A 12,522-nucleotide genomic window follows, 5' to 3' on the forward strand; every position below is an offset into this window, starting at 1 on the left:
TATTTTTGAATCTATTATTTCATTAAAAAGACAAGTGGGTCATAATTTATTAAATGGATTTTACAACCACCTGTAGTTTGAAAAATTGGAACACTACAGTATTTCTCTTGGATGGAAGATATCAGGCTGACATATATTAATACAGGCAATTCCCTACTAAGGATCAGAATCTTTCCGACCAAAGCTCATGTATTACTTGGTTGACATTTGAAACATTTCCCGTGAAACAAGATGGTTGGGAAAGGAAGTAACATTCACTAAGGATCTATTACATGCATTATCTCATTTATTACTCCAACAAATGATCCTGACTGGAAGAAAATACTCCATCACACAGATGGGAAAAATTAAGGCTCAGAGATTAGTAACTTTTCTAGTGTAGTAGAATTTGACCCCAAGACACTCGACTCCCCAAAATGTGCTTTGTAGCACACTACAGCATTTTCTTAGGTTTATAATCACTCACTCCAAACCCTGACTTCTTCTCCAAAAAATAAAACCAAATAATCCCTATTCAACCCAAATTGAGCAGGATATTATAGAGCCTAATCACCATTTATGAGGATAATCTTTGTAGAGGTCATCCTTAATTATAACTTGGGCTCTCAAAAACACATTCTCCACAGTGGTAGCAAGATTCTTATACCCCGCAAATTCCCCAGTTGACTCCTAAAACAAGCCACAGCAAATGGGAACAGAATTCTCAGTGATTTCAGGGGCAGCAGGGAGACAAAGAGGAGATGGGGACTGCTTGAGACATCCTCAAGGCCAGTAGGGGAAATCTAGGCATTTCCAGGGTGGAGACTTAAGGAGGTAGAGTCTGGCTCCTTTGCCCTGACTAGGTCTACTTCATTTGCATACATATTCCCACTGTCTTGACATCCCTTTCCCTACTCCCCAGGAGTAGCTGGGGAAAAAGAAAAACGCTCCTTTTGCTCAGCTTTAAAAGGACTCTGTTGCTAAAGCTGAAGTATGAACCACCATTCTTGATACAAGTGCCTGAAGCAGAAACAAATTTACACTTGATACTGAAAGATGGCAGGTGGAAGGATGGGTAGGTGAATGGTTCTTGAGGAACCAGTCTGAATATGCCCATCGCAAACCCGTTTCCAGGCCTGACAAAGTGGTTTCCGGAATGAAAAGCAAAAAGCACCCGCACACTCTCCCTGCTGGTGCAAGCCTGCTGCTAACTGTCCTTCACGAGGTCAGAGGAATCCTAGCTGCGGCCCTCCACCCCGAGTATTGGCTCACGTGGGAGTGAAGCGTCACGTATTTATGTCCGTGTGGCTGAAAGTTCAGAAGCTATTGGGGGTGCTGGGCTTTCGCCCCAGGAAGGAGAACTGGAAGCACTGACTTTCTCTTCCCTCCTCCCTTCCACTCCCTCCCCAAGGACGAAGGGTTGCCTCCGCTCACCTCAACTTGTCTTACCTATTACATTCTTCCTTTTTGTTAATTTTTATTGGTTTAAATTCAAGTTAGTTAACACACAGTGTTATCACATCCTTTCTGAGTCCACTGTCTATGGCTAGGCACCCCCTGCCCCCAAGCTAAAGTGAGCAAACGAACATTTTATCAGTCTTTTATTTATATTTTTGGAGAAGATCTACAGTTTCACGAGAAACACTGATTTTTTTCTCAAACAATAGAAAAAGTTAAAAAAAAAATCTAGGGTCTAGTGTCTTAGAAGAATAAAACAAGTCTCTTCAGCAAGCATCGGGCCAATTCAGACGGGAGTAACCAGTGAAGCAGGAGTCACACACAGGAAGTTCACATTTATCCAGTTTTAGGAAGAACCCAGATGTCGTCTTGTCTGGTTCTGTAAGGTTCCAAGTGGACCGGTTCAGCCTAAAACTGGCAACAAGCTGACCAGCACAGCCTCCGGGGGCCGTGTCGTTTGGACACGGGTGGCTCACTCTCCGGGAGGCTGCATCTGTTTACAGAACTCATCGAACTGCTGCTGCTCCAGCTCTGTCATGACTCGGTTGAGGGCATAGATCTGAAGGGAGAAGCCGACATGTTAGCAGACGAGGCAGCTGCTTAAGCAGACACCACAGGCTGGGTCAGGGGCAAATGCCGGGCCTGGGGCAATAATGCAGGGACAGTGATAACGGAGCACAAGAGACGGCTACTGATTCCATCTGGAGCATGAGGAGAGAAGCAGGCAGGTGGCTTGATCTGGCTCTTGAAGCTTCAGTAGGATCTGGCCAAGCAGGGAAGAAAGGACATACTAGGGGGCGGGCAGAGGGTGGTGTGACGGAATAAACAGAATAGAAGAGTACAGGATTAGTTCTGGAACCTTCAACTATGCTAATATGAAGGATATCACAGCGTGTGGGGAGGTGGAGAAAGCACTGAGGATGTTGAAGCCTTAAATGCCCTGCCGAGGCATCTGGACTTTGGCCAGACTCTGGAAAGCCAGCAAGATTAGTGCGCAGGGGAGCAACCCGATTGTATCTCTGCTTTGGGAAAGATAACTAGAGACCATGTGAGGGATCAAGTAGGGGAAAAAGAGATTACAGGCCCCTTAGGAGGCATCATCACAATAGTCCAGGGAGGAGGCGGCAAGAATATGACAACGTAGGGCAGGCAGCGGCGGTGGAGTGAAAATCGCAAGAGACATTCTCAGGTGAAAGGTGGGGTATCTACCTCATTCCTCACCTTTATCCTTGTGGTGCTGATTTGTCCACTAAAGAACAGAAACATCATAAAACGCCCCCAGTTGTAAAAGAGAAAAATGAAGGAGTGTGTTTGTGTGTGGGGGCGGGGGGATGTAACTTGGATCAATTTAAGAGAAGACAAGAAAGGGGGAAAAAAGAAACCGAGCAGTGAGACAAATAGAAAACACAAAATAAAGAGCAGAAAAGGAAACCAAATGTGTAAGAGAGGATCACTAACCATGCAAGATGGTTCTTTGAAAGCAGTAGAGAAAATCCTGCAAACCTATGACAGGGTGAACAGAGATAAAAAGGGGGAGACACAAACATGACTGGCATCAAAAAGAAAAGATAATCACTGATCTAATGGAGACTAACTCCAAGTATTATGAACTTTGTGTCAATAAGTTTGAAAACAAAATGAAATAAATTCCTACAAAGAGTAAAATGATCAAAACTGACTACATAGAAAGGGTGAATGATCCTACAGTCCCCCCATGTGTCTACTGTGGTGAGACCCTATAATCTCTAAGGAAAATGGGAATCCCACACAGTGATGAGGACAGTTACAAGCAACATAAATGATTATCAAAAAGCAGAATACTGATGGTTAAGGGGCACCTGGGTGGCTCAGTCGGTTAAGCGTCTGACTTCAGCTCAGGTCACGATCTCGCGGTTCACGAGTTCAAGCCCTATATCGGGCTCTGTGCTGACAGCCCAGAGCCTGAAGCCTGCTTCAGATTCTGTGTCTCCCTCTCTCTCTCTGCCCCTCCCCCACTCGTGCTCTGTCTCTCTCTCTCTCTCAAAAATAAAAACTTTAAAAAAGCAGAATACTGATGGTTAAAATGGTTAGCTTTTAGGTTATATACACTTTACCACAATGAAAATAAATGCATAGATCTGAATAGTTAAAAAAAAAAAAAAAGAAGCGGAGTGAAGAGACAGTCACAGAATGTAGTAACATATTTAAAAATTCAGAAACATGCACAACTAGATAGTATATCGTTAGGCCACAAAGTATTACTTGGGGGTACACAGTGGAAGAGTAAATTAGTACAGAACAGCAAGGGCACAACTGGCATAAAATCAAGAAATTAGGCCATGCTAGTGGGAAGGGTTGGGGACAAGACCAGAGAGGGGCCTGAGAAGCTTCCAAGTTCCTGGTCATGTTCTATTTCTTCAGTTGGGTGGTAGGCACAGGGTTGTTTTATTCATCTCCTTTAAGTTGCACACATTATATATACATATGAATACACATTCTTCTTATATATGTAGATTAGATATAGATCTATAGATATAGGTATCATATATTTGAACCTCGGCTTCATCCGTTCATGCTTTACTGAGCATTTTAATCTGCATCTGACTGAGCTGGGGACTAAGAAGGATATGAAGTAGCTTTTTGGAGACCAGAAGGCAGACTGGTAGAAGGGAAAATAAAATAAGCAGAGAAAGAAGGAACTCAAAATAGGTCAGCAGGTCTGAGCCAAGGAATGAAAGACTTTTGAGAAGGAAAGAGTCGCTAACAGTGTCAAATGCTGCTTCACTGCCACATGTGCCCTCTGTTCCCATTTACCCCCCACATCGCTCCATCACATCGAACATTCTAGAATGTGCCATCTTTGTAGAACTGAATGGAAACTGTGTCTCCTTTTCCCCGCAAGGGTCTTGCCATTTCTATCTTAAGACACTACATCCCAGGCAGCACAGATAAAGCGAACAGCAAGGTCACTGTGGGGCAAAGCAAAAAGCAGGAGCCGAAGGTCAGATTTAGCTGGCAGTCCTGCCCCTCAATCTGTCAGTAACTAGGGTTCTGTGCTTTAAAGTGAGGATAATACCTTCTACCTCACAAAGTCACATATCCTCTATCTCTTCCTTATGCCAGGCAGGATTTACAAAGGTCAGAATAATGGGAGGAGTAATAAGCCCTAGTGTGAAGATACACGTGGTCATGCATGTGCGGGCTGGCCCCGTGCCTGGGAATGTTACATTTCAATATTCCAATATTCCATTGCAGCATATCGCCATAAACACGATCAGTCCTTCAATTCAGAATCCACACAAGTAAAAGCAGGCCAAGTGCCTGGAAGCACCCGGTCTCTGCTAACAACCTGCTGCCATTTACTGTGTGCTCTCTCAGTGCCAGGTCCTGTGCTAAGTGCCTTACATACATTTCTGTTCCTCATGACAATCTTGGAGGTAGAGGTCATCATCCTTGTACTAAGGGGGGACTGAGGTTCAGAGAGATGAAGCATCTTGTCCAAGGTCCCATGGTAAGAACTGGGGTTCATAGAGGAGCAGGGATTTAGAGTTGGACTAATAAATCTAACCTGTGGAACCTCACCAGAAGGATGTCAATAAGGACAAGAATGTCCCTGACAGCATCTTTTCTTACAGTGTGCACAAAGGACAGTTGCCTCAGGCTGTTTCTTAGAGCAACCCTCCAACTGTTCCCCAAAGCGCAATGCAATAAGAACATCTGGGGCCTGGATCCAGGTGGGGACGGGGAGGTGAAGAAGGGAAGAATAATTTGTTAGAATCCAAGTCCACAGCCCTCAGGCGGTCGGTCTTAACCCAAAGGTAGATTTCTGTGTATGGATTAACTTCAAACACTCTATTATACGGTTTACTTAGTATAAAGCGCCTCCCCCAATGAATGCAGCTCCACGAAGGCAGGCATTCTTCTTTGCCTGGTCCAGTCACGGGTCTCAAGCTCCTGCAACGGCGCCTGGCACCTAGTAGCAGCTCAGGACTTAATGAACGGATCAAATCAACAAAAATGTGAAGTCTTTCGCTATCAAGTAGGAAAAGAAGTGAGGAATGAGAACCCTCTTACACTGCTAATGCACACTGTATCACCTCTTTGACGGCAATCTGGCAATGTCTAGTACAACGGAAATATACACAGCCATTCTACTTCTAGTTATAGATGCTCTACGGAAATTCTAGCACAGGTGCCAAAGTATCTATGACATCGAAAAGTTTTTCACTACAGTAATATCTGTAGTAGTAAAAATCTACAAGTAATTTAAATGTTCATTCCTGGGGCTCCTGGGTGGCTCAGTCGGTTGAGCGTCCGACTTCAGCTCAGGTCACGATCTCGCGGTCCGTGAGTTCGAGCCCCGCGTAGGGCTCTGGGCGGATGGCTCAGAGCCTGGAGCCTGCTTCCGATTCTGTGTCTCCCTCTCTCTCTGCCCCTCCCCCGTTCATGCTCTGTCTCTCTCTGTCTCAAAAATAAATAAACGTTAAAAAAAAAAATGTTCATTACTGGAAGAACGGGTAAATATACCCAAGTGGATTCATAAAATAGACTACTGTATCTCTTTTTCTCCTATGCTCATTTCTTTTGTTTCTTAAACTAAGAAACAGACTCTTAACTATAGAGAATGAATTGATGGGTTATCAGAGAGGAGGTTGGGGTGGGGGGGATGGGTCAGGTGGATAATGAGCACCGGGTGATGTATGGAAGTGTTCAATCACTACATTGTACACCTGAAACGAATATTACACTGTAAGTTAACTAACTGGAATTTAAATAAAAAGTCAAAAAATAAAATAAAATAGATTACTGTAAGCAGTGATGAGGAATAAACTACATTATTATAATAACATGAATAGTCCTAAAAAACATAATGTAGGCAAAGGGTCAAATAAAACACAGAATTTTATTTTTTACTTATTTATTTTTCTTTTTTTAAAGGAGGATTTTGTCAGTTTTTAATTTTTTTAAATGTTTATTTATTTTTGAGAGAGAGACAGAGAGAGAGCATGAGTGTATGAGTAGGGGAGGGGCAGAGAGAGAAGGAGAGAGAATCCTAAGCAGGCTCCACACTGCCAGCACAGAGCCCAATATGGGGCCTGAACTCACGAACTGTGAGATCATGACCTGAGTTGAAGTCAGATGCTTCACCAACTGAGCCACCCAGGTGCCCCTAGTTATTTATTCTTTGATAATTTTTTTGAAGATTTTATTTTTAAGCAATCTCTATGCCCAACATGGGGCTTAAACTCACACCCCCGAGATCAAGAGTTGTACACTCTACTGACCAAGCCAGCCGGGTGTCCCAAAACACAGAATTTTATTAATATAAAATTTTAAAACACAAAAGAACATTGTATATTGCTCAAGGATATCTATTAATATATTTGAGTGTAAAAGCATAAAACATTATAATGGTTGCCCACAGAAAGGGAAAAAGGGTGTAAGACAGGAATGGACAAAGAGGACTTCAAATTCATATGTAATTTTTATTTATCTGAAAGGCTCCAGGCGAGTATGACAAAATATTAATCACCACCAATCTGGGGTGCTGAGTACGCAGGTGTCTGTTATAATAGTCTGTTCTTCCGTATTTTTTAATGTCTCAAAAAAGGAACAAATAAAATGACTACAAAGAGGGAAGACAGTGCAGCAAGCTTTCTTATGATATTAAATACTAAAAAAAAAAAAAACCCTACATGTCTGGATGTGCTCCAACAAAGGTAGTGTCAACAGTTTAGCTTTTCATTCTCAAGTTGACTGTGTCGACTGAACAAAGGAACAGGTTTGGTGGCTATAGGACCTGCGCCTCTTCTGGTTATGAGCAGCTAGCTGCTCCCCGGCCAAATCCCGAACATCTGTGCTAGGGGGTATCCAACACTTGTTGTCTCACTCTGACCCCTCCCTCACATGTCCCTTCTGTTTTTCCTTTCTTCCTTGCACAAAGGCTCTGCACCAGGAATCACGTGGGGATGGTCAGGGCTCTGACAGTAACCTGGCATGAGACTCTGGGCTGCCACTCCATCATTCTGGACCTCGATCTCCTCCCAGGAGAGCACCTGCTTTCCTGGAGGCAGAACTGCATCACAGTTCTCTCTCCTGTCTCTATTCCAGCATCATCTCCAGCAGACCACAGGTATACTCGCCCATTTTTATCTCACCTCTGCTCTTTGTCTTTGCTTCAGCTCCTGCTGGGCTGATTTCTGCTTGGCCTTCTCCACTCTGCTGACAGGTTCTTTAACTTTGGATTTTTCTTTGCGGGCAGGTGGATCCATGACTTGGCTTCTGAACGCTTCCTAGCTCTGATGATGCAGAAGAGACTGATGAACAACAGAAAGAAAGAAGGAAAGAAAAGAAAAAAGAACTGCCGGTCACTTCCCTAACAATCCCTGAGCTCAGCCCCTTCCTTTGACAGGGAATGCAGAGTGGCCCGGTGAAAAGGGTGTTGGATTTGGTGGACTAAGACTGAATCCCACCGCCATGACCTTGCTGGGCGTCACTGGGCGAACCGTTATAATATTCTATTTTTCTGTATTTTTAAATTTATAAGAAAAAGAAAAAGCAAGAAATGAATAAAGCTAATATAAGGAGGGAAGAGAGTGCACCAAACTTTCTCCTGATATTAAATACTTAAAATCCCCTCCCCACTCTGAGCCTGTTTCCTGTCTGCAAAATGGGCCAACAGCCACATTCCCTGCCTCCTTCCAAGGCCTGCGGCGTGAGGATCAAGCCAGAGGACCTCTGAAACGTTCATACACTGCAGCGCGGTTCTGTGAGGACACCGCGGCCCGGCGGGGCCGGCCCACGCGTCGGAGCGGGTCGGCGGGGAGGCCCGGGCCTCGCGCGGTCTCCGGCCTCCGACCCGGCGCCTTTCCACGCCCCGCCGGCCCGACAGTTACGGCCCCCCTCCGCCGAAGGGTCCCCGCCTCCCGCCGCTCCGCCCGGGCCCGCCCGCCGCAGCCCGCCGCCCGCCCGCGGCCCAAGCCCGGCCCCGGGGTACGCCTCCCCGCCCGCCGCTGCCCTCTCCGGGGGCAAGATGGCGGCGAGCAGCGGCCCGGAGTCGCCGCCGGCCCTTCTCGCCTCGGGACTCCGGGGCCCGGCCGCGTCGCCGTGCAAGACCCCACGCGGGACACCCCCGCCTTTCCCTACCTCCCGGCTTGGACTCGCGAGCCCGCCGCGCCTAGGATTGGGCAGGGCCGGGGGCGGGGCCGAGAGGCGGGGCGGTGGGGCTGGCGCGCTCTGAGGCCCCGCCCCCCGGGAGAGCCACGCGTGCGCAGAGAGCACATCTGGCCATTCCCAAGTCATTCCTGAGTGTGAGCTCTGGGGCAGGGGCGGGGGGTGACTAGCAAAAGCTTTCCCTGGGATATTTTCTGGGACAGCTACCAGGCTTTGAAGAGTGAGATCTCAAGCCGGGAAGAGAATTGTTAACTTCCTGGCCTTCACTATTCTTAATTCGAAAAGTGGGGATGGTGACCGCCGCCTTCTTGGTTTACAAGCTCATTAAGAAGACCAAGGGAGGGAGGTCCTGCTGGCCACAGTGTCTGGAAAAAGGAAATCAGGACGGAAATGTAAATAACCAATATAAACATAGAGAAACGTTCAAGCTCATCGATAATACATAATTTTACATTTTTTTATAATTACAATTTTACAGTCATTTAAAATAATTTTACAAATCAAAATAGCTGGTCATCCTTTCTCATTTATTAGATTAGAAGGATTGAAGAAAATGGTAGGTAAATGACAACAGAAATCTTGTTCAGTCTAATCGTAATAATAATAGTAATAATAATGATAATGGCTGCCTCACACACTGTTTTTAGAGCTTCACATTTATTAACACATTTATTCCTGTTGATATGTATGACAATGTACATGTATAGTACCATGTTGTTATCCCCATTTTACAGGTAAGGGAACAGAGGCACAGAGAAGTTAAATGACTTGTCCATGGTCACACAGCTAGTAAGTACCCCAGCAAGTATTTCAGCCAGGATTTAGGATAGGAAATGGCCTATCCAGAGAAAGACGCGGCCATGTAGACCCCCTACTTTTGTTCTTCTAAGGACTAGGCAAGAATTGAAACAATTGATGGATGCTAAGCAGGGAGCTGTTCAATGGATACAGACTTTGAATTTTGCAAGATGAAAAAGTCCTAGAGATCTTTTGCCCAAGAATGTGCATATGTTTAATACCATTGTATTGTACACTTAAAAATAAATAAGATGGGAAATTTTGTGGGGTTTTTTTTTACCACAATAATAATACAAGCATGATCTTTGACTCAGCAATTCCACTTCTAAGTTATCCTAACTAAATAATCAGAGATAGCACTATTCTTAAGAGTGAAAAACTGGAAACAATAAAAATAATTGTAATAGGGGTTGATTAAATACATCATAGGATAGCTGTCATGGGAGTCAATGCAGTCATTAAAATGACATAGCAGAATATTTATTGATGTAATAAAATGTTTTTATTAAATGAAACAGTTAAAAAGAGGCACATACAACATGATCACAACATTTGTTTTATTTTTTCAAAAAAGATTATTCTGGACATATGGAAAAAAGATTGGATGAAAACATACCAATAGGTAAATCCAGATTACTTTGAGAGTAGAGGGGATTTTTATCTTATTTGTGCTTTTCTGTGTTTTCCAAAATTTCTGCAATGAACACTTATACCTTAGCAAGATTTATACTTTCTTCTTTTAATTAGAAGGAAGTCTAATAAATTTCATTTAAAAATGCTATACGAATGGTGATTGGATTATTGTTAATAATAAAAGTAGCCAAATTAGACTGGATTATAATACAGCTGGAAACAGGCATGGGCCTTTGGAAAACTTTAGAAAGCCATTCTAAAACGGACTGCATGCAGGGTATGAAGGAGTGGAAAAGCCGAAGTAGAAGATTAGGAAGAATAGTGGAGCCACTGATAAAAGTGAAGGTATGCTGAGTTAGCTTGGGAAAGGATAAAGAAGAGGGTAAATTAGAGGTGTGTGTGTGTGTGTGTGTGTGTGTGTGTGTGTGAGAGAGAGAGAGACACACACACACACACACACACACACACACACACACACACACACAGTGTGTGTGTTTACACTCGAGGTGGCAATAGGCAAGAACAGTTGTCTAGCTCCAGAAAGGTACAGGTGTAGAGACACTGGTTTGGGATTCTTCATCAGGATAGTGAGGCTGGAATCTGGAAGGAGGGGGAGTCTGGAAGGAGTGAGAGTCTGGAAGGAGTGAAAATCCCCTCCCCCTAATTCCTCCATGAGTTTATAATATCTATCTATCTATCCATCATCTGTCATCTTTTTGTGACCATCAACAGACTGTTGGCCAGTCTGCTTAATTCCCTAGTTGACTGAGTCAGAGTTTATGTTGATACAACCGCAGTATATTTTTACAATTGAGGTGTATACCACACTGAGGTTACATTCACTTTATTGAATAATTTTTTTTTCCTATAGTCAAAAATTGCCTTTTTTCCCCCATTCACTTAGTTATGTATGCATCTATTGTTAATTCTTCCCCAAATTCTCCATGTGGACTATAAAACATCTCTTGATCTGGTCACGTGAATCTGGTGATGTTTCAATGTCTTTTTTTTTTTTTCTTTTTTTTTAATTGGAGACATCCTTCCTTAGGCCCATCCTCTTCTCTCCAAATTATCGTCTTGGCCTCACTAGGCAACTATTGTTGTAGGACTTCCCCTAACCACATTCTGGGGATTCCCATCTCTTCTCCCCGTTGCCAAATCCGTTGTGTCCTGGATCTTCCCATTTGTGGTTTATTCTCTCATTTTAGAAGAGTGCATTCTCCAGTAACCTCCCCAGAAGGGGATCATGGGAGGTAAATGTTTGAAACCTTGCTTGTCTAAAAATGGCTTTATTTTACTCTCACATTTGACAGTTTGTCGGGGTACAGATTTCCAGACTGGAAATCAAATTCTCTTGGAATTTTAAAGGTATTGATCCGTTGTCTTTTAGCTTCTCATGTGGCTAGACTTTTGAGAAATCTGATTTGTATTCTGATTTCTGTTACTTCCTGTGTAATTTTTGTTTGTTCATTTGTTCTCCAGAATTTTTTAGGGTATAGGTTTTTCCTTCATCCTTGGTGTTCCGAACGCTCATAATGACTTGTCATGGTAAGTCTTTTTCTTTTTTTTTTTAATTTTTTTTTTCAACGTTTTTTATTTATTTTTTTGGGACAGAGAGAGACAGAGCATGAACGGGGGAGGGGCAGAGAGAGAGGGAGACACAGAATCGGAAACAGGCTCCAGGCTCTGAGCCATCAGCCCAGAGCCTGACGCGGGGCTTGAACTCACGGACCGCGAGATCATGACCTGGCTGAAGTCGGACGCTTAACCAACTGCGCCACCCAGGCGCCCCATGGTAAGTCTTTTTCATTCATTGTACTAGGTACTCCCTTTCAGTCAGGAAACGTGTAGTGTTCGATTTTGGGAGACTTTCTCTGTGATAGATTCCTTTGTTTTTAAAATCTTTTCCTTCTCATTTTCCACCTCTTGGTTTTGCTCTAGTTTATAAGAGATTATCCTGAACTTCATCCCCTGCTTCTTCTGTTGAGTGTTCTCATTTCTGCTCCAAAATTGTAATTTCTGAGTTTTTCCTGGTACCTGACTTTTCTTTTGGCAACCTCTTGCTTTCATGTTGTGGATTCAGGACCTTCTCTCATTCCATATACCTGAGGACATCAGTTGTAATTTTCTGCTCTTTCCTTTCACTTCCTAGGTTATTTTTTGTTGTTTATTTTGGTCTCTAGCTTTGAAGCTGGAGGCTGTCCTCAAATAATGATAATAGCTACCAAATATTGGGTGTCAAGCTCTGTTCTGAGTATTTTACATATTTTAACTAATTTAATCCTTATACTATCCCAGTGAGGTAGTTACCATTCTTATCCTCAATTTACTGATAAGGAAACTGAGACACAGAAAGGTTAAGGCTCTCATCCTGGACACACAGCCTGGAAGTGAACCTGAATCTAATCAAACCTCCAGCTTTCCAAATCACAGGAAATATGAGGGATAGGGAAATAAATTAAATGATGCCACTAGAAAGCAATCAGCCAAATCCAGAATGTG

At 43.6% G+C, this 12,522-nt stretch overlaps 1 protein-coding gene across 2 annotated transcripts; it reads right to left on the reverse strand.

The window, feature by feature from the left end:
• Positions 1–1,563: 1,563 nt before the first annotated feature.
• LOC123597715 (small vasohibin binding protein) lies at positions 1,564–8,668 on the reverse strand. 2 transcript variants are annotated; one of them, XM_045476938.1, is made up of 3 exons: positions 8,563–8,668; positions 7,575–7,715; positions 1,564–1,996 (listed from the first exon to the last, which is right to left on the reverse strand). In XM_045476938.1, the coding sequence occupies exons 2-3, from the start codon at positions 7,686–7,688 to the stop codon at positions 1,910–1,912; spliced, it is 201 nt and encodes a 66-aa protein (XP_045332894.1). In that variant the 5' UTR covers positions 7,689–7,715; positions 8,563–8,668; the 3' UTR covers positions 1,564–1,909. The 2 variants fall into 2 exon arrangements, with proteins under 2 accessions (XP_045332894.1, XP_045332895.1); XM_045476939.1 differs by having other exon boundaries at positions 7,575–7,733; positions 8,563–8,647.
• Positions 8,669–12,522: the final 3,854 nt, after the last annotated feature.

Source organism: Leopardus geoffroyi, chromosome C1 (assembly GCF_018350155.1).
Source record: "Leopardus geoffroyi isolate Oge1 chromosome C1, O.geoffroyi_Oge1_pat1.0, whole genome shotgun sequence".
NCBI classification, from domain to species: Eukaryota; Metazoa; Chordata; class Mammalia; order Carnivora; family Felidae; genus Leopardus; species Leopardus geoffroyi.

What these genes read in the sequence shown, in the direction of transcription:
- LOC123597715 (XM_045476938.1), bottom strand. Translation starts at nt 7,688, where the DNA reads ATGGATCCACCTGCCCGCAAAGAAAAATCCAAAGTTAAAGAACCTGTC. An exon ending in AGCAAAGACAAAGAGCAGAG is followed by an intron (nt 1,997 to 7,574) that starts GTGAGATAAAAA and finishes TTCTCCCTTCAG; the next exon opens with ATCTATGCCCTCAACCGAGT.